The sequence below is a fragment of the Solanum lycopersicum genome, chromosome 10 (assembly GCF_036512215.1).
Source record: "Solanum lycopersicum chromosome 10, SLM_r2.1".
Lineage (NCBI taxonomy): Eukaryota > Viridiplantae > Streptophyta > Magnoliopsida > Solanales > Solanaceae > Solanum > Solanum lycopersicum.
The window spans coordinates 2885411-2906749 of NC_090809.1; the positions used below are offsets into that span (position 1 = coordinate 2885411).

Here is a 21339-nt window from a genome sequence, read left to right on the forward strand (position 1 = left end):
TCGTTTTCTTAAACATGTATACATACATACATACATACACACACACATATATATATATAATTTTTTTCGAAATCAGTGAATGTCGTGGCACCTCCACAGCCATCCATAGATCTGCCCCTAACAAGCATGACCTTAAAAAAAAAAAAGACTTAAAATATATAGACTAAAAACAAGTAATAAATATTTCTGTGATCATAAATTTATCTTGTTAAATTTAAGTTATTTCACGTAAAATAACATAACATTTTTTTGCGACAAACTATAAAAAGAAAAATATATTGTATAAATTAAAAGGCAACAATTAAAACAAGAATATTCTTGCTATAGAAACTTGAAGAAAAAAGATAACTATTGGCTAGATTAAGGGAATAAGATTCTCGTTTTATTAAATCTCCTTTATTAGTTTATAATTTTAATTTATTTATTTATCTTTTTAAAATAATTGTTTGAGAAAGTTCCCCAGTCAAGGGGAATTGGTCTTACATATTATGTATTTATGTTAGGTATAATTGTTTGGATATCAAATTTTGACTATAGAATCAGTCCAATTTACAAATTTTGGGTTCCAATGTAATAATTATTTCATCATCTTTTTTGACCAATTTTTCTTTCTCCCTTTTCTCTATTTATATTTAATTCTATATAAATCTGATTGTGACACCTGTTTTAATAGAATCTATGAAAGGAATATCGCTATTATAATAATATAGAAATTTATCGCTAGATATTTAGTCAGATAAGATTGTCTGATTCCTATAGAATATGTTACTAAAACATCTCTAGAAGCGATAAGGTTAAGTAAAGCTAGAAATGATTATTCATGGATTGGATGATAAAAATTATTTTTTCTCATTGCGAATGAGTAAGGAATATTCATATCTTTGTAAAACAGAATGAATTAAACTCCGCGTTTTTTAAGAAAAAGTAATCTCACAGATTATCTTAGGTAATGGTTTGGATATCATTTTTTTTTGGACTGGAAAAAATCAAGAAATTAGCCCAAGCATGAAAACTTGGTCCAGTCCAATATGTCACAAGCAAGCCCAATAATTTAGTCTCCTTTCTCTTTTTTTTTTTTTTTGGGACTCGATTATATTTAGCGTGTTTATCATTTTCATGACTTTTCCTTTTTCGGATTGCTCCTCAAACCTCCGGGCTTCGTGTTGGGTTTAATTTGTCCTAAATTTCTTACTATAAATAGGTTTTTGTTTTAGGAAAATGTTTTGGATTGACTAATCCTTTTTCTGGTAGGAAAATGTTTAGGACTCTATAAATAGAGGTATGTTCCTTCTAACTTAATCAGCATTCACAATGTAGTCTTAAAGGATTTGAGAGTTTTAGTTAGGGAGAGAATTTATTGGTCACAAGCTTGATACGTTATCACTTGTGTGAACCTCCCATATATTTCGAGTGAATTGGTTGAGGTTGTTTCTCTCTGTATTTTGTACTCTCATATTTATAGTGGATTGCTCATTACCTTTGTGGACGTAGGTCGACTGACCGAACCACGTTAAATCTTTGTGTCTTTTGGTATATTTCTCGTTGTCTTCTTACTCGTGATCTTTTGAGATTTGCTTTGCTCGCTTCCGCATTTACACTTGCTTATTTCCGGATCTAACACTTCGAGTGGTGATCTTCACTTGGATCGGCTCTGTCGATCCAAGTTTCTATCCCAAGCAAGCCCAAAACTTAGGTCCTCATCAAGTGATGGTTTTCACTTGGGTTATGAGATAATGATTAATAAAAACGATTAAAAATTTTTATTATCCGTCAATATTTATACTAAATTATTTTAATTTATCATGATTTAATAACGTAAAAAAGAATATATTTAGTGGGAAAAAGACACTTTTTTTTGGTCCACTCATGAAATGGCCACAGCTAGACAGGTACAAGTTGTCCAATATCATACTAATATTAATATGTTATATTTCTCTTTTACATATTTTTCAAAATAGATTTTTTTTTTAAAACTATATTTTAGTTAAGTAGAGTACAATTTCTCTTTATTAAAGTGGTAGTAATACTCAAGAGCAAATAATTTTAAAAATAAAATAAAATAAAACAAACAATTAATTTTGTTTTAAATATCTAAAACGATCAGTAATTTGAGACGAAAAATATAAATTTGAGAGTAGTTCTGGGGTTTGTGGTTGGACAACAATATACTTGTGAATTGGACCCCAAAAATAATAGAACACTTGTCAATTGGACCCAAAAAATTAAATATATACTTTTGAAGGTCATTATTATTGCATGACTAAATTAACTCACATATCCATTTGATAATTTGACTTCCATAAGAAATACAATACATGAGTAATAGTCGTGTATTTTATAGCCTCGTGATCAATGTAATAGTTGAAAATTATAAAGTTTGCAGACAGAATAAATCTTACAATGCGTGAAGTAATAATAAATTTTATAGCCTCGAGATCAATGTAACAGTTGAAAATTATGAAGTTTGCAGATAGAATAAATCTTACAATGTGTGAAGTAATAGTCATGTATTTTATAGCCTCGTGATCAATATAATAATTGAAAATTATGAGATTTGCAGACAGAATAAATCTTACAAGGCGTGAAGTAATAGTAATGTATTTTATAGGCCTCGTGATCAATGGAACAGTTGAAAATTATGAAGTTTGCTGACAGAATAAATCTTACAATGCGTGAAGTAATAGTCATGTATTTTATAGCCTCGTGATCAATATAATAGTTGGAAATTATGAGATTTGCAGACAGAATAAATCTTACAATGCATGAAGTAATAGTAATGTATTTTATAGGCCTCGTGATCAATGTAATAGTTGAAAATTATGAGGTTTGGAAACAGAATAAATCTTACAACGCGTGAATTTAAATTTTTTTAATTATGGTTTTAAAAAATATAAGATTGATGCTGGAAAGTGAAAAAGAAAAATTGAGAGCTAAAAATGTCTCCTACTTTGTGCTTGTACAATTAATGTGCCAGCTCTCTTGCTTCTTACTATTATATTATTTTTGTTCCCTATTTTTTCTTAAAATTTTTTTAAAAAGAAAAAAGAGAGAGAGAGAGAGAATTCATATACTAATTGGAAGTGAATTGTTGAATCCTAACAAGTTGAAAAGGTACTGCTATTACTAAATGTATCCATATTTTCTTCAATTTTAAAGCGTTTTTTGAAGTGATAAAAAATAAATTGCAATTCACAGATAAAATACGAAGAAATATAGTTTTATTGATCAAGATTGCAAGAATAATTTTGTTCCTTCCTTATTATTGTTGTGTTAATTCTGGATTACTCAAACCCCAGAAATAATTTTGTGTTAAAAGTTACTTATTGGTCCTTTATCATTTCTATATGCTATATTTTCTAGTTTTTACAATTTGGGTGTCAATTCTTTTGCTTAAATGATTTTTGTATTTTATGTTGTTTTGTGGTTTTTAGCCACTTGGTTTTTGTGATGTGTAGCTGAGATTAGATTTATTTGTACTAAATTGTTTTATTTATTATTTTGCTTAATTTAGTGTACTTTTGCTTTTGGAGCTTTTGACATTTTTGTGTCCCCAAAGATACTGTTTTCTTTTCTTTATCTTTACATTTTTCACTTTCTTTAGTTTTTACCCAATCCGAAAAGGCTAAAAATTTTGCATTTTTGTACACAAATCTATATTTCTCTTCTTTATAGTAGCATTCCTTGAGCTTCCTTTTGATACTAGATTTTAAAGTCATAAACTTAAGAATACGAAGTAATATGATCAAATTTCACGATTGAACAGATATTTAAAGATAAAATTTTAAAGATAAAATTTTAAATCTATGGCCAAATGCGAGTTTTTTGGTAATTGAGCTATAGAAAAGTGTGAAGCCTTGCCAACTTATGAGGGCATATTGTTTCCTGTTTTTCTTGTCTTTTTTAATGTTCTTTTTTTCAAAGTTCAATGCTTTATGTCTTCTTAACTTCATTGTCTTTTTATTGATGAATGACTCCATAATTTCTATCAATTTGACTTGTATAAATAGAGATAGACAGTTGATACTGAGTTTAAGAAAGTAAAAAGATTCTTGAATCTATGTTTACTGTACTAGACTATTCTTTAATTTTTATGATCAAAAACATGTCACGTGGAACGTTAGAATTAGAGGAGCTACCAAAACAAGAAAAGAGACTTTTTTTTTCTTTCTTGAAACAGACGAAAAAGGAAAGTAAAACAAACGAATAAAACGGAGGGGGAGTATATTTTATTCATAGCTCACATGCAATTTCCTTTAAACAATGATTTGGTTGATTAGTCTGGTTTCTATACTTGCTGGCATTTCCATCTTCTTATGTACTTTTAAATAAACAATTTCATTAACTAATATTTTCTTCTTCTTGTTGTTCTTTTGTTTAGCTTGTTTTTCAGTTGACTGAATTGATATTTGACTAAAGGATAAAGAGAGCTTAGTCATTTCAACATTGGTTTGCTTTGCTTGATCATAAATCTGATCTGTGCATCCTGTGAGATCCATTTTATTAGCTTTGCTGTCAATCAGATGGTTGTTTTGTCAGTCTGAGCATAATGGGAGGTTGTGTATCGACGAGCAGTAGTACTTGTAGTAGCAGGAGCAATGGAGAAAAAGTCTCACCTGAATGTTTAGGAATAAACATGTTTAGTCGAAAAAAGAGTAGAAGAACTTTTTCTGATCATGTCATTGCATTGAAGCATCTAAGTTCAATTCCTAATCGGATCTTTACTAATGGCAAGAGTCGTACTTCTTGCATATACACACAACAAGGACGTAAAGGCATTAATCAGGACGCGATGATTGTCTGGGAAGTAAGTCGTGCTTTCTATGCATAGAACTCTTTTGCATCATTCAAAAATCTGATATTATGTACTTATGTAGGATTTCATGGCGGAAGATGTGACCTTTTGTGGTGTATTTGATGGTCATGGTCCACATGGTCATCTTGTTGCTCGTAAAGTAAGGGATGTACTGCCCCTGAAGTTAATGTCCTTTTTGCAATCAGTTGAATCAAAGGGTAATGGTTCTGCTGCAGATTGCAGCAACGAGAATCCTGAATCGGAAGTTTTGGATCCTGATAAGGATCAAGTGAACCTGGATACTCAGCGGAGAGAAGCGTTTCTTCAATCTTATAAGGCAATGGACAAAGAATTGAGGTCCCAACCTAACTTAGATTGCTTTTGCAGTGGTAGTACTGCTATTACTCTAGTAAAACAGGTAAGTTTAGTCACATTTGTCATGCTATATCTTCTTCCATTTCTGAGCTTATTATTGTTCTTTTTCTGTTTTAAGGGTTCAAATCTTTACATGGGCTATATTGGTGATTCACGCGCAATCTTGGCATCAAAGGATGACAATGATTCAATGGTCGCAGTCCAGTTAACTGTTGATCTGAAGCCTGATTTACCTAGTATGTCTCTTTTTATAGTGATTTAATGATTAACCGTTTCGGAATTCCTATTAGATAATCTAGTATTTCTGTTATCAGAGGAAGCTGAGAGGATAAAACAGTGTAAAGGTCGGGTTTTTGCATTGCAAGATGAGCCGGAAGTGCAGAGAGTTTGGTTGCCATTTGATAATGCCCCTGGATTAGCAATGGCTCGAGCATTTGGTGATTTTTGTGTGAAGGACTATGGGGTAATATCTGTACCAGAATTTTCTCACCGAGTTCTTACAGAGAGGGACAAGTTCATTGTTCTTGCTTCTGACGGGGTATGTTAAGCTGTCTGAATCTCTATTTTTAGTCTAAGATGAACTTAAGTAGAGAGGCCTGATCAGTGAGGATACATATAGTCGATCTAGCTTGGTTAAGACAATTGCTATATAGTTATTGTTGTTGTAGTTGAGGAAACAGAGATTATCATGGGAAAAAGAACTACTAGTGACTGAATGTAAACTCTTGATTGCAGGTTTGGGATGTCTTGAGCAATGAGGAAGTGGTTGACATAGTGTCATCAGCGTCTACACGATCATCAGCTGCTAGAATCCTAGTTGACTCTGCTGCACGCGAATGGAAAATTAAGTACCCGACTTCAAAAATGGATGATTGTGCTGTTGTTTGCTTATTCTTGGATGGAAAGATGGACTTGGAATCTGACAATGAGGAGGAGCAATGTCTCACTTCTGCTGCACTTCAGAGTAACCATTCTGGTATTGCTGCTGAATCCGATGACGGGCACAACTCTGAGCCATCTCTACAGAGAAACACTACTGTCAGATCAGCTGAAGAGAGCGATATCTATAAACGAGTAATAGCTGAAGCAGAAGCAGATCAAGAAACCACAATGACAGAAGATCAGAAATGGTCAGGATTGGAAGGCGTTACGCGAGTTAACTCTCTGGTTCAGCTTCCAAGATTTTCTGATGAGAGGCAAGGACCTTAACTTTGTGTTGTTCAATTATGATTGTTGTTATATACAAATTCTTTCATCAATAGAGAGAGTAGCATTGGTTCCATCATCTACATTCCAAGCAAATGTATTCTTGCTGCAACATTTTAGATCGTAAGAATTCATATAGCTGACGTCAACTTATTTGAGATTGAGGCGTTGTTGTTGTATTCTAGACCGTGTATATGTTCACCCTCTTCCAACTTTCATACACGGGGTAAGCGATGCTTATCTTAGCAAGTTTCTATTGTTTTTTGTGGCTTTGGGTTCGTTCACTAAATTGGCTTCATTTCAAGATACTTTGTGTACTGAGCTGCCCTTTGAGCCGAAAGTTTCACATGTTATATAGTATATTGTGAGTAATAGTTATGGTGGAAAAAGGATTACTATAGTAGTTGTAAATATTTGTTTTGAGACAAATTACACCTCAAAATTTGAAATTTTCTTAGTTGATGTATCACCAACTATTTATCAAAATACATCTCGAAACTGACTGATCAAGTGTCTGAGTATAATCGCCAAATTATAACAGAGTAAATATCACCGGCCTTTTTATGATTTTCATACTCCAAAACGCGCCTCAAACTTTGATTTCACCAAATATTATAATTCGGTTAACCGACAGGTAAAAAAGGAAAGCAGTACCAAATCTTAACCCTACCTCGTGAAGATACACAGATTCTAAAAGAAAGCAATAATAACAAGCTGAAACAGCATCAAGATAAATTTGTATAGATGATGAATATGCTTTTGACTGAGTTATGTTACACTAAACTCCTCTTTTTATATCTTCCTTCATTCACCAAGGGATAAGGCCAAGGAGAGTACATACAGGCTATATATATATATACACACACTTTTAATTTCCTAAATAAATAGGTTTCTCAAAGGCTGGCTAATTATTTACTATAACTTGATAATAAAACTTACGAATCTGTTAAGTTGTGTAGCTTGATTAATCCTGCAAATGCAAACAGAAGAATAAGCTTTAGTGCATTAAAAGTGAGGGAACTTCAAGATTGAAGAGGGCAGTTTAGTTTGGACCAGTACCTCGGGCAATTTACTCGATGATGAATCAGATTTAGCTTCTGATGATTCTTCAGATATCCGCGCCTCTGATTTCTCATTTGAGTAACTGCAAATACGAATTTCAAGTGTCAGGAAGATACTATATATGCCTTTTCTATGACGTTCTAGTGCATATATTATGACATGTATAGACACTTAGATCTGCGAAGTTGGAGTGCTTATTTGCGAGCTGACTGAATGTCAAATAACTGTCTAATCCATAGATGAAGTTGACAAGAAACACAAGCAACATCTATGGTGTATCCATTAATGTCCATAGATGAAGTTAAAAAGAAACAGAAGCAACGTCTGTGGTGTGTCTATATAATGTCCTTGTAAGTTCGTTCTTTATATTGGTAACGATAAGAATACAGACAATTTCCACAACTAATTTTGTCACTGGTTATATGAAAGCAATCGTAAAGTTGAATCAGAAACTCACGTCGAGAGAATAGTAACCCAAACCAGTTCGACACAGTCCACCCAAAGGAGTCTTTGCTCAAGAGGAATAACGCCGTAAGTTATTAGGTGAGCAAATGGCCAAAGTTTCCACCCTGCCTGAAAGATATAAGAACTGATTTGGTATTCTCAAAGAAATCATCTCTGCTAAACTAGAGTTTTATACAAGTACCAGAACAACAAAGAGTTGTATTAAGAGAAGAACAGTCTCGAAACGTTTTGTGGTTCATCTGAAATGACATATCAATCCAAAACTTCAAATTTAAATAGCTTTACACAATAATATAGGTAAACGAAAAGACATGGAGTACTTTCTGTGCTCATGATGTCAAACATCTTCTTTCTTTTATGAGTAGTAAAATTTAACTTTTCTCCTTTTGGTGGATTGGAAGATGGAAATCAGGCCGCTGAAACATTTTCTTCGTTAGAAACATGCAGGTCATATTAGATCTCTCGATTAGCATTGATCAGTATCATTATTCTTAGGATTTCCAGTACCTCATGGCAATGATAAAAAGGATAAATCATAAAACAAAAAAAGACAACAATATATTGGCATTGAAGATATATTCAGCTTCATATCAAACCAAATTTTAACAGATCAAACAGTAACATGGACTAACTTCCGCTGAAACAGCGAAAACCAAGTCAAAAATCTTGAGCTAATAATACCCGGTTATAGCTATATTCATCTCCAGATCATTAAATATTGCAATCATTTAAGATAGACCGAAAGAATGCCTTACTGTTAACATGGGCAAAAACGTGGCTCTAAGTTCGCCAAAAATATTGGATGCAGATTCGAGACGCAAGAAACCAAGGACAACAAAATAGATGCTATTCCAAATTGCTGACCAAATGGTTTGGTCAAAAGCAACTTTAGCTGGAACCACCCACCAATCGTTGGACGGGAAAAGAGCCTGTACATTAGAGTTGAACCTTTTAGGTTTCATCAAAATATGTCAAAAGATATGGCTGTTCATTCAAGATACAAGCCAGAAGCATCACCTCACAAAATTGGTAATAGTAGTGGGAAAGGGAACCATGAAGTGAAAATCCAACAAGACCAGATCTAAACATGCGAGTCCGGTCAAATTCAAGAAGAGGCTTTCCTTCATAGCACTGTAAATCAACAGAACAAAATGAAACAATTTAGATTAATGAAAACAGCTCTCAATATTTCGGAAGAGTTTAACTTCCACAAACTGATGGTATACAAAAGTTTTACACTGTCAAATCACTTAAAAGATAACTATGTGTAACTATCAGACGGTACTTACTTGAGCGGTCCAGTCTCCTACAGAGTAGACAATACCACTAATCGCCATTTTAGCCAACACAGGATTTGCTTTCAGCGCTTCTTCATATGCAATCCAGTTGTGCTCCGGGGCATACCTCAGTATCTCGTAAAGGGTCCATCCCTGAGTACACAATCAATAAAATTAAAACCATACGGGGGAGCAGGCTACTATATGTTGAATTGTGCGATCATGTCAGAGACACTACACTTTTATTTACTTAATTATATATCTTCAACTCGCGCCCTCACATCCAGACCTGATTCTTCTCCACGGTTCAAGGACGTAAAAGTTGTTTTACCTGATTCTTCTTCACGGTTCAAGGACGCAAAAGTTGTTTTTGATAAAGGGCGGCGGTGAGATTTAGACCTTAACCCAGCCTTGTTAGCATGTCGTATTTTGTGACTATTTCATCTAAAAGCTTAAATTGCTATGAAGTATAAACTTCTATTTACTTAATTTATCAGTTCAGTAAACTTAGTTCATTCCTTTTGTCATCATTTATCCCAGTGACAAAGCCAATTCTACTATTACCTTTATGATCACCAGTACAGAAGAAAATCCATAAAATATATATATTCTTTCCTCGTCAATTTGTTTAGCATACTTTCCTTTTTAGTCCGTTTCAAAACGGATGTTCTTTCTTTCTTCATCAACTCTTTAATTCTTTCTACGTGATCGAAAGACATTTTGATATAATCTACATATCTTTACTATAAGCCACAACAGTCAAAAGTCATTATGTCAAGTCAAAACGAGACAAAACATATTTAATTACAAATCCACTAACTAGTAAACACAAGCAAACGAATACATAAACTTCAAATCCTAATTCCAATTCTGAAATCACACAAGGGGGCACCCCCCCCCCCTTTTTTTTTCCTTTCCAGATATGAAATATCCAAAAGCAAACAAGATCAAAATGATAGAACTTACATGCCAATACTCATGATCTATGGTGAGTAACCTTGTGACAGCAAGTGTACCAGCACCAAGCACAATTGAAGCATTAAAAAACCTATCTTTATCCAACAAAATGTACAAGAAGCTATTCTTGATTTTTTCTTCAATTTCAGTTCCATTTGATTCTTTCTTTTCATTTTCTTGGTTGGCCTCTGCTTCTTTATCTTCTGTCACAGCATTTATTGAACAAACAAGACTTGTTCTTGATGGGGTTTTTGGTATATTATGTATGGTGAAAGTTGGAGAAAAGTTGATGGATAAAGTTTGAGTCTTTCTGGATTCTTGAAAGGATCTTTTTGAGGAAGAAGAGAGGATATGAGTAGCAAAATTGTTGACTGCTGACATGATTGGTTTGTTATTGCAGAAGAAGAAAAAAAACAAGTTTGAATGGGAAATGAATTTACTTTTTGTAGGTATTTGAGGGGTGGGGTTACTCCTAGAAAAAAAAAGAAAATGTTTTACGTATTAAACCGAACTCAATATTTTTAGCTCAAATATATATATTCATTTTGAAACAATTTATTTTATAAGGTATTTTATGCATAATGTAATACATAAGACATGTGTGTTTACTTGCTTATTATTCTCTCCGTTTTAAAAAAAAGGTCTAATTTGACTTAAAACGGAGTTAAGAAAAAAAAAAAACTTATGTCAAATGTATCAAAGTACCCCCACGTGAAAAAAAATATTTATTTTTACTTGTCCAGTTTTTAAAAATTGAGATTTAAGTGTTAAACCAAAAAATTTGAAAAAATATTTAGGTTCTACCGAGACTTGAACTCGGGCTATTGGATTCAGAGTCCAATGTCCTAACCACTAGACCATAGAACCCCTTTTGTCTTCATATCTTAACATTTTATTTTAAACTAAACTCAAATAATTTTATTATAGACACTTTCTATTTTCCATCTTTGATTTTTAAAATAAAATTTTCAAAACTTTATATATATATATATATATATATATATATATATATATATATAACAAGTCATGATAAGTATTTAAGGATATAAATATGAAATATCTAACAGAAATATTTTAAAAGGGTTATTCAATTATTTCTTCGTTCTTTTAAGTTGAATTTTAAATATGATTTTTTATATAATGGATAATTTGATCTTCACGAATAGTTAAATACTTCAATTTCTATTGTACTATTTAAAAATATTAACTTAATACAACTATATTTCATGAGTACTTTATCGTTGAATGATACATTTTTAAAATTAGAATTTATCTTTGAATCAAAAGATATTTAAAGATGACTATCGAGCTAGCAAATGTGAGATGAGGTGAGTTTAAAGCTATGTGAGGCCAAACACGTTTAACGTTATGTCATGTACATTTTTAAGATTCAAACTTATTTTTGAATCAAAAGATGTTTAGGAATGATAATAGAACGGATACATATGAAACGGACGAATTTAAAGTTATGTGGTGCAAAATAAATTTAAGGTTATATAAAACGAAAAAAAGGCAAACGAGTCGAAATGAGTTTTTCTTAAAATTATACGAACCGAGACGAATTATGGGTATATGTGATTTTATGTCTGATCAAATATTATGTTTAGTTGCCAAAAAAACTAAAGAAAATAAGTTGAGAAATTGTTAAAATGTTCTTCTTCCCCAAACTGAAGAAGTGAGAAAAACCCTTAAATCCCACCTTTCTGCCATTGCTGCAACTTCAAGAATCACCACTAACCTCAGCAATGGCACAAACAAATTTTCACCCTTCACACAATCAATCACTCAACCAAATACTTCGCAGTTTCAAACAAGTTACGATCGATTACATCAATCCTCTGTATCCGTTTAGATATATTAAGACTCATTCCATTAAAAAGATTCCTCTTTTCCGAATGCCCATATCGGAAAAATCATGTATTTACTTGAATTTCACTTCAAAACCCAAATGGGTATTCACGTATTCTAACATTCCATCTCCAGAATGGGTGAATTTTCCTCTTTTTCGAGTTCCCAAATTCAAAAAACCGTATTTTTATGTAAATTTCACTTCAAAACCCAAATGGGTATTCACTGGTTCTAACCTTCCACCTCCAGAATGGGTGCAGCCATTCGTTGATCTTTCTGACTTAGTTACAGACCGAAAAGATCTCAAACCGTCGCCATGGGTGTCTCAAATTTTGAATCTTTTAGATAATTCACCATTGATGGAGCAGAATTTAGATGTTTATTGTTGCAAATTTCTCATTAAATTATCGCCTAGTTTTGTTGCATATGTATTGAAGTCAGATTACCTTACAGGTAAACCCGATATCGCGTTTCGTTTCTTTTATTGGGCTGGTAAGCAAAAAGGGTATGCTCATAATTGTGAATGCTATGTGTTTTTAGTTAAGATTTTATCTGCTTCATGTGAATTGGATAGGATTAAGCATGTGTTTAGTGAATTTAAGCATAAAGGTTTCTTGATGAATGTGGCAGCTGTTAATTCTTTGATTAGGAGTTTTGGAGAACTTGGGATGGTTGAAGAATTATTATTTGTGTGGCGACAAATGAAAGAAAATGGTATTGAGCCTAGTTTATATACGTATAACTTTTTGATGAATGGACTGGTGAATTCTATGTTTGTTGAATCTGCCGAACGCGTTTTTGAGGTTATGGAAAGCGGGAAAGTTAATCCGGATATTGTTACGTATAATACTATTATTAAGGGGTACTGCAGATCTGGGAAGCTTCAAAAAGCAATGGAGAAATTTAGAGATATGGAGGTTAGGAAAGTAGAGCCTGACAAGATTACCTACATGACTGTGATGCAAGCATGTTACGCGGATGGAGATTTTGATTATTGTTTGGGACTCTATCACGAAATGGAGGAAAAGGACTTGGATATTCCACCACACGCTTATACGTTAGTGATTGGAGGGCTTTGTAAAATGGGGAAGGTTTTGGAAGGGTTTACTGTTTTTGAAAATATGATCAAGAAAGGTTTTAGACCTAATCTGTCAATTTATACTGCTCTAATTGATTCATACATGAAACATGGAAACTTGGATGAGGCTATGAGACTTTTTGATAGAATGAAGAATGAAGGATTTGAACCGGATGAGGTAACGTTTGGGGTTATTGTAAATGGCTTATGCAAGAGTGAGAGGTTGGATGAGGCCATGCTGTGGCTTGAGTACTGTAAAAATAACGATGTAGCTATCAATGCCATGTTTTATTCAAGTCTTATTGATGGTCTAGGAAAGGCAGGGAGAGTTGATGAGGCCAGAGAACTCTTTGAGGAGATGGCTGAGAAGGGATGTACACGTGATTCTTATTGTTATAATGCACTTATCGATGCCTTGGCCAAAAATGGGAAAATTGATGAAGCTTTGGTGCTTTTTAAGAGAATGGAAGATGAAGGTTGTGATCAAACAGTTTATACATACACAATATTGATCAGCGGCATGTTTAAAGAACATCAAAATGAAGAAGCACTTAAATTGTGGCATATGATGATTGATAAGGGTATAACTCCAAATGCTGCTTCTTTTCGAGCCCTTTCAACTGGGCTTTGTCTTTCTGGCAAGGTGGCTAGAGCATGTAAAATATTGGATGAGCTGGCACCAATGGGTGTTATCCTGGAGACAGCTTTTGAAGATATGATAAATGTTCTATGCAAGGCAGGTCGTTTAAAAGAGGCTTGCAAATTAGCTGATGGGATTGTGGATAGAGGTCGAGAAATTCCTGGAAAAGTTCGTACTGTTTTAATTAATGCATTGAGGAAGACAGGGAATGCTGATATGGCAGTGAAGTTGATGCATAGTAAGATTGGCATTGGATATGATAGGATGGGTAGCATTAAAAGGAGAGTAAAGTTTCGAGTTTTGGTTGAAAGCTGAGGCATTGGATAAAGGGTAGCATTAAAAGGAGAGTAAAGTTTCGAGCTCTGGTTGAAAAGTGAGGTGAAAACTGGATGTTAGGGTTACTATTGGGACATTCAAGTTTGCTATTATGCTGTCATGTGTGGTTATTAGTGAAATATTCTGAGGCAAAACAGACAAAGATGTGACTGGAGAAGCAATGAACATGTCATTTGACAAAGCTATGCATATCTGCCACTTTATGGAGTTCTAACAAGCAAAGCAAGAGGTAAAGTTGATTGAAAATTTTGTCAATGGAGTGTCTGACAATTCATGTTGCTTGCGTTAGATCTGCCTTCTTTTGTTGAAACTGGAAGTAGTGTAGGGTAGCGTCACAGTCAACTCACAAATTCTGAAGTGCAATCTTTTCCGTAATTCTGGTTAAGCCTGAGAGATATTTGAAGACGCCGACCACCTCTGTTGATTTTAAATACTTCATCAAACTCTGTGACACCTAAAATTGATGGATGGGATTATATTAGTTACCATCTTTCAAAGATTCTTCTCATAAGGTTTATGCCTCCACCTTATGCTTTCTATCAGTTGATTCAGCAGTTCTTGCAATTCATTCAAATATGGTACTCCCAGACAACTTATCTCATACTTGTTGTAAAAGAGGTACTATCACAATTCCAGGCTGCAGTTGCTGAAGTATAAGCAGCTGGTAGAATGCTTATGTTTCTTTGTGGAGGTGACAAGTCATCATACGATAAGTGTACCTTAATCTTAAACCATGTATTGGAACTTAAGGACATCCTACCTTGCCAGATACTTCACAGAAGCTGAAATTCAAACGCTTCTGGCTGTTGGCTTTTTTGGTGTAATATATATTATGTAAAGGATGAACAATCTTAAAAACTTTAGGACTTCCTACCTTGCCAGATACTACACAGATGCTGAAATTCAAATGTTTTTAGCTGTTGGTGTAATATGTATAATACAAAAGATGAACGTAGCATGCTAAATTTCATAGGATCTTTACAAGAATGGGTTTTTGTAGAGCAGGATTCCTTCTGTTTTTGTTTTTTTGTAATGAAGGATCTCTAACCAGTGTACTGCCTTTCACTATCATGGTTTTAGGCTGCTCTATTTATATTTTTGTCTACCTATTCAATTTTGAGCATAATTCCTTCGTTTTCATTTTTTCACTTATCAATTTTGAGGGCAAGGACAAAAGTCTAAGTTCACTTCTCCAATAGGGGTCTCAGAAACAATGTATTTTTTTTTTTTGATAACTCAGCAAGAATATTACTAATTTCAAAAACCAGCTATAAGATATGATGAGAGTATGCAAAAGCTGACTCAGTCAGGTTTTCCCAATTAATCCTGTAGTGAGGTCGGAAATCTCACTGGGTATCCACTTCATTCACATTTTGAAGATTACATCAGATAGTGACTGCATACAAGCACTTGAATTCAAGGTATGTACAGAGTCAGCTTTGTCTTCTAAACATCTGCGGTTTCTTTCCTCTTTACAACTAATGATTGATAACTACATCAGTGTGGCTTCAACATATATGATTTCTTATCATTTGGAATTGTCCCATTAAGTATCCTCCATATTTTCTTTCTCTACATTTTGTTTTACACAATTATAGTAATATAGTGTCTGGCTTTGATTCTCTCTAATGCTGATTCACTTGTTCTTCAGCACTCGCAGCTCAACACTTCGTTATATTTATTTTTTGACAAGGGCAGTGTCCTTGTCAGCTTACACACACTTGAAGTATTTCACCGTTCTTTCCAACTAAAATTGAAAGGATTGTATTACATGGAGATGTCGATTTGTTTTTCACAGTATACCTGCTGGTAAAGCTTGGGTAGATGTGAAGAATTTACCTATATTTTTTTTTTTGCTTCTGGTGCAATTTGAACACTAATTTATTGACTGCTAGGCCACACCCTTGGAATTAGTTTCAACACTCATTTTGATTAATGGCTCCATTTGATAATATGCAGGCAATTGATTTTATAGTCTTTATGCTTCTTAGCGACATCAATTGTGTAATTAGTTGCACTTTGACACTCATGTCTTAGTTGCTATATTTTTTCTTCCTTCGCCAAACCATGCTTTTGTTTATCGAAATCTTGCTTATATGTTAGAAGCTATTTATCTAAATGTCTCAACTCCAATCAGGATATAGCCTTTTGGGGAATAGGTACTTGCAGTTGCTGTAAATTTATTTATCACTTATTGCTGGGCCCAGGAAGATGTCCGCATACACGGATGACCAAGAATTTACTTCTTTACAGATTCTCGCATGCAAGAAGAAATATTTGATATGGGGATAGGGAAGTGGGAGCTGAAAGTCTAAAACCCAGCAGCAGATGTAACTAATATTTTCAGCAGGCATTTCCTGTACAACAAGTAAAGACACATTGTTGTTTGGAACTTGGAGTGGACCCTTGGTGCACCTATGAAGACTGGAGCAACGTGACCAACCTGTTTGTTTCCAAGTCATTTCTGAGGTAAAATGTTCTTGAGATCTTTTATCTAAAATGACTAATTAAATTTATTGGCACATATGAGAACATTACGAGGGATAGTCGTACAGAAGTAGCAGCAGGACATTGAGACTTAAAATAATGCCTACATGTTGTCCATTTTCCACTGCTGTACATTTGTTTCTGTACATTGGTTGAGTGGCAAAGAGAATTTTGCACTGTGCTCTGTCATCTTTGTTTTCTAACGTCTAACATCACTCGAAGGAGCTGCTTTTCAGTTAAAAACATCCACAACTGCAGTCACTGTAATAGGACCAATTTGCATGTTCTACCATCTGTGACATTTGTAGAAATATACCTCTATTGCTTATCCATTCCAGTGTTGTCAAAGTCGTGTTTAAGCCTTGAAACGAGGCTCAAAATGTGTAGATCGGTTTGCCTTGTTTAATGTGCGCTTTAGTGTGGTCATCAAGGTTCTAAGGCATATTTTTTCTAGCCAACTCTTCTCTTCCGGAGAGACGACATAAAAAATTAATATTTTACTTTATTGTAATTTCTTTTCAATTTCTTTGTTCATATATTTGTCATTTATGTTTATAATTATTATTCTTGGAATATATATATATATATATATATATATATATATATATATATATATATCTATATATATCTTTGCACCTTTTTTCAGTGAAGCTCACGCTATATTTGTGCTTAAACCCTCGATTGACCTCAAAGTTTATTTTGTGCTTTTTCGTTTGATAAAACTGATCCATTCATATTCATTCAGCCACACCATATGGAAATTATTATTTGATGGAATATGCCAAAGACAATATTTGATAATTTCAACATAATAATTACTTGCTTGCTATATGCTCACACTCTCTAAAAATGTTGTATCCGTGTTAGATCCTCCCAAAATGAACTATTTTTGGAGGATCCTACACGCAGTTGGCAATATTTTTGAAGAGTCCGAACAAACATAAATTCCTTGATCATAAAGACAATTTTGATTTATAGGTAAAAGTAATGAGTTTAGGTGTGCATATATCTTTTAGCACAACTTTAGAAATTCAATACTCACTCCGTTTCAAGAAGAATGACCTTAGTTTGACTTGGCACAGAGTATAAGAAAATAAAAAAGATTTTTCAATCTTATGGTCCTAAATTAATGTTAATTCAAATGTACAAAAGGGCCCTTTAATCTTGTGGCTCTAAACATGCCACGTGAAAAATTGAAGAAATATGTGTCCTTGTTAAACAGACTATAAAGGAAAGTAGGTCATTCTTTTTTAAATGAAGGGGTTATGTTTTAACGGCCTTAAGCTCCTTGTTATCAAGCAAGATGTGTCCATGTCAAGTGCTTGTTGTATGGAGTACATTGGAACATGGACGAGCCATCGTGATCTATATTTATTTATATACAGGTAAATTTCATTATCAAGAAAGATGCTCTTCATTAGGAGTATTTGTTTAGTGAATTAACTTTTTTATTAGGATCACAAAATGCAATATGCGGTATCTAAATTTTCAATAGTGGAGAAAGCTAAACCATACATATCTTGAAAAGAGCAGATATCCTTTTCACATTCTGCTAGATCATTGAATCTTAGTGCATGATAACTTGGAAGTCACCTCTAAAGAAATGCATAATGTATGGGGAAATTCCTTTCTTTAGTATAGATTTTGGTATTATCTCTTTAGTTTTTTGTGGTATGAATCTATGGTACAATGGCAAGTTGATTACTCTGTCTTGTATGGAAAAATACGTGCATTTGTTCTGGATAGTGACCTCCTGAATTTGATTTATAGGCCACTTGCAGATTTTTTTTGGATTTTCTTTTTCCTTCCTCCTCAATAAACTTATTAGCTACTTAGAGAGATATTTATATATTTGTTTCTTCTTGTTTTACCCCTACTCCTTGAAGGGAGAGGGGGTCTGTGCAAGTGTCACCTGTTGTGTATTGCATATTGATTTTACTGGACAATCTAGACATGATTGGGGATATCATCTGCTCTAATATGCCTCTAGGATGAGGGGAACGTTGTAATTAGGCAGCGTCTACATATGGAGTATGATTTTTTTCTGTAAATATTGTTCTCAACTTGAACTATTCGGATGCTAGTCTTGTTTTTCTCGTTTTAATGACCGAAAAATCTGTGTGGGATAAACAACTGCCTTTTTGGAACTCAGAAATGACGGGCTGGCCCCCTAATCCTTTTCCATACAGAGTACACTTGTCACTAGTCAATGAATTACAATTGAGCCCAGTGGTCCTGAAACTAGTGCAATGGCAAGAGTAAGTGCATGGTCCCTATTATGAATAATCATTTATGTGTCATTATAACTTGATGTGAATATTAGTGCGGGTAATTAATTTTTCCTGGACAAAGCTCATTGCTTGTCGGCAAAAGAGAAAAAAAAAAAAACTCCCCTCAATAACACCTATGTTGGAGAGACATAGAGGATTTAGTACTGTGTTTTTGAGTCTTAACATAATTTGATCCTTGTCAGATTCTGCTGGATATTGAAATCTTTCATCAGATGGTTTGGCTTGGGACTTCCATAACAGGGGTCTCAAGTTGGAAAACCGTTGCTTGCGACAACAGGGGGTTGAGCCCATCAACACAAGGCTTGCCTAGTGCAGTTTACCTCTCCTGTGTGGTTTGCAAACTATTGCACAGGAGTGAAAACTGCGGGTTCCCTTGTCACTAAAAAAAAAGAGTTAACGTACCTTACTTTTAGTATATATTTTCGTATCTTTTATCTCTTCGGTTGTTTATGGTATGAGACAATGTTTAGTTGTTTTCTCTGGCCCTACATGAAATGAAAGATGTGTATTGTTTTGGACAGTGACCTGAAATTTTTTCTGGATTTGTCATTTGCTTCCTTCTGAATAGCTACTTGGATCTTTATGGATTTGTTCCGTCCTCTTTGTGCCCACACCCGCGTGATAGTGGGGTGTGTGGGGGTGGGTGGGTGGGGGGTGTCAGAGTTCGATAAAATTTCATGTCGTACTCAGTTTGTACCTAAGTTTTTTTTCGAATTATTTAACGTATACATAGTTTTGGAAAACATCACAGTGAACACACTTCTTCTATAGTAATTGTTTGAATCTATAGTTTGATGAAGTGTTCTTGAATCTTGAATATGAAAGTTTAGTTTAAATCAAGTAGATATTGGAAAAAACTTATATTATTTGGGAACCATCATTATTGAAAAATGAGTTAGTTTTGACAAATTGATAATTTCTTTATGATATTTGAAACTTATATCTCAAATTTGAGCCTATTTGGAACATTAGACATATAAAGAAAATAAACATCAGCCACATATGATTGGATTTAGGTCGTAAAAATTGCTTGAACTTCGATCATATGTGCACGAGGTTCATGCAAAAATGTTCGAGTTTTAGCCATATATGCATGAAGTTCAGTAGTGTGTGTGACCTTTTAACGTCAGATATATGTCGATCTTATCCCTGTTAAAGTAAAATGAATACAATTGAGCCTAGTGGTCCAAAATTAGTGCAGCAAAGAGTCAAGTGCATGGTCCCTAATATGAATAATCATTCTTCTTATATCTACCCCACATAAAATAAAGATGTGTGTGTACACACTAGTAATTGCATGACATAAGTTTGTACCTAAAATTTTATCGATTAACTCGTTTTAATTAATGTATGTTCTCACATTATTTTGTTATATAGTCGTAATGAGTTAATATAGTCGAAACCCCTTGTCAGCAAAAGCAAGAGGTCTGTTTTTTGGATTGAGATCGTCGTACCAGACTTGTTTAGTGCGGGTTAAATCTCCTATGTGGTTTGCTAGCTATTGCATAGGAGCGTGGGGTTTTATCTTTTGCGCACCCAAAGGATAGCGGCTGCGGGTTTTTCTTGTCATTAAAAAGAATTTAATCGAGTATGGTGTAAGCATTGGTTACGTATAAGTTTTTTGAGCTAGTTGTGTATTGGGAAAAGAGGAAAAGAACATCTACCCATACTATCCTATGTATGGAGGGACATATTTATCAGCTCCAAGTACAATGAATTGAAGTCATAATCAATTCATTGTATAGTTGGTGTTCCGAGGTCCGCATTGAAGCTCTAATTAAATGTGTATCGCGTAATATAGGGCACATAGGGGATGATGTTTTTAATAGGATTTTTTCTATATTCAGAGCTCGAACTTGAGACTTTTGGTTAAGGATTGAGACTTCTAGTTAAGGGTGAAGCAATCTCACGAAGACATCATTGCACCGCAACACATGTTATAGGTAAACTTATTTCGAGATCTTCAAAGAAGACACAATTTTCTTTTCCTAAATCAAATATAAAGAATTATTGTTAGCTAATATTGTTTACTATTGTCTTTATTTTAATTTATGTCATACTTTTCTTTTTATAAAAAAGAATGATGTAATGTTTTTATAATATATAATAAATTGATTTTTAAGCTTTTATTTTATTTTTGAGATAATTTAGAAAAAAAATATACCTCTCAACTAAATAAAACCCTATATTTTACTTCGACTGTCCACTTTAATTTGATTGTTATGACTTTTTTTAGAGTCAAACGATGAGAACTTTGATTAATATTTCATGATATATTTTTTCATCATTTTAATATGTAAAAATTTCAATCTATAGTACTTTTCTTATAGTTTTCGAATATCTAAATGTTTTGTTTAAAATATCGAATTAGTGTAATCTACTTTAACTTTGAGAATTAGTCAAATTAACTTTCGAAAAATCAAAATATGATAATTAAATGAGGATGAGGAAAGTATAATTATGGTTTAGTTTGTGTATATAAAAAAAATCTCTCGATAATCTATAATTAAGCAAATATCTATCGT

General features: G+C 33.5%; 3 protein-coding genes and 1 non-coding gene across 9 annotated transcripts; 2 read left to right on the top strand and 2 right to left on the bottom strand.

Moving 5' to 3' along the window:
• The first annotated feature begins 2913 nt into the window (after nucleotides 1–2913).
• Nucleotides 2914–6681, top strand: LOC101259375 (probable protein phosphatase 2C 52). Its single transcript, XM_004248104.5, has 6 exons — nucleotides 2914–3111; nucleotides 4379–4804; nucleotides 4875–5210; nucleotides 5286–5403; nucleotides 5482–5705; nucleotides 5903–6681. The coding sequence occupies exons 2-6, from the start codon at nucleotides 4547–4549 to the stop codon at nucleotides 6374–6376; spliced, it is 1410 nt and encodes a 469-aa protein (XP_004248152.1). The 5' UTR covers nucleotides 2914–3111; nucleotides 4379–4546; the 3' UTR covers nucleotides 6377–6681.
• LOC101259677 (protein SYM1) lies at nucleotides 5793–10585 on the bottom strand. Of its 3 annotated transcripts, XM_004248106.5 has the most exons (8): nucleotides 10144–10582; nucleotides 9190–9330; nucleotides 8918–9031; nucleotides 8656–8829; nucleotides 7893–8008; nucleotides 7433–7517; nucleotides 7313–7343; nucleotides 5793–6187 (listed from the first exon to the last, which is right to left on the bottom strand). In XM_004248106.5, the coding sequence occupies exons 1-7, from the start codon at nucleotides 10513–10515 to the stop codon at nucleotides 7338–7340; spliced, it is 1008 nt and encodes a 335-aa protein (XP_004248154.1). In that variant the 5' UTR covers nucleotides 10516–10582; the 3' UTR covers nucleotides 5793–6187; nucleotides 7313–7337. The 3 variants fall into 3 exon arrangements, 1 of the variants encoding a protein (XP_004248154.1); XR_011212201.1 differs by lacking the exon at nucleotides 7893–8008 and having other exon boundaries at nucleotides 10144–10585; XR_743381.4 differs by lacking the exons at nucleotides 5793–6187; nucleotides 7893–8008 and having other exon boundaries at nucleotides 7094–7343; nucleotides 10144–10585.
• A 344-nt stretch (nucleotides 10586–10929) lies between these two features.
• Nucleotides 10930–11001, bottom strand: TRNAQ-CUG (transfer RNA glutamine (anticodon CUG)). The gene has a single exon. It is a non-coding gene; the product is annotated as a tRNA-Gln (tRNA).
• Nucleotides 11002–11668: 667 nt separating this feature from the next.
• LOC101258499 (pentatricopeptide repeat-containing protein At1g03560, mitochondrial) lies at nucleotides 11669–20943 on the top strand. 4 transcript variants are annotated; one of them, XM_069290599.1, is made up of 3 exons: nucleotides 11669–15457; nucleotides 16290–16505; nucleotides 20662–20943. In XM_069290599.1, the coding sequence occupies exon 1, from the start codon at nucleotides 11880–11882 to the stop codon at nucleotides 14013–14015; it is 2136 nt and encodes a 711-aa protein (XP_069146700.1). In that variant the 5' UTR covers nucleotides 11669–11879; the 3' UTR covers nucleotides 14016–15457; nucleotides 16290–16505; nucleotides 20662–20943. The 4 variants fall into 4 exon arrangements, 3 of the variants coding, with proteins under 3 accessions (XP_069146700.1, XP_025883498.1, XP_010327058.1); XM_026027713.2 differs by lacking the exon at nucleotides 20662–20943 and adding an exon at nucleotides 18997–19338; XM_010328756.4 differs by lacking the exon at nucleotides 20662–20943 and having other exon boundaries at nucleotides 16290–17045.
• Nucleotides 20944–21339: the final 396 nt, after the last annotated feature.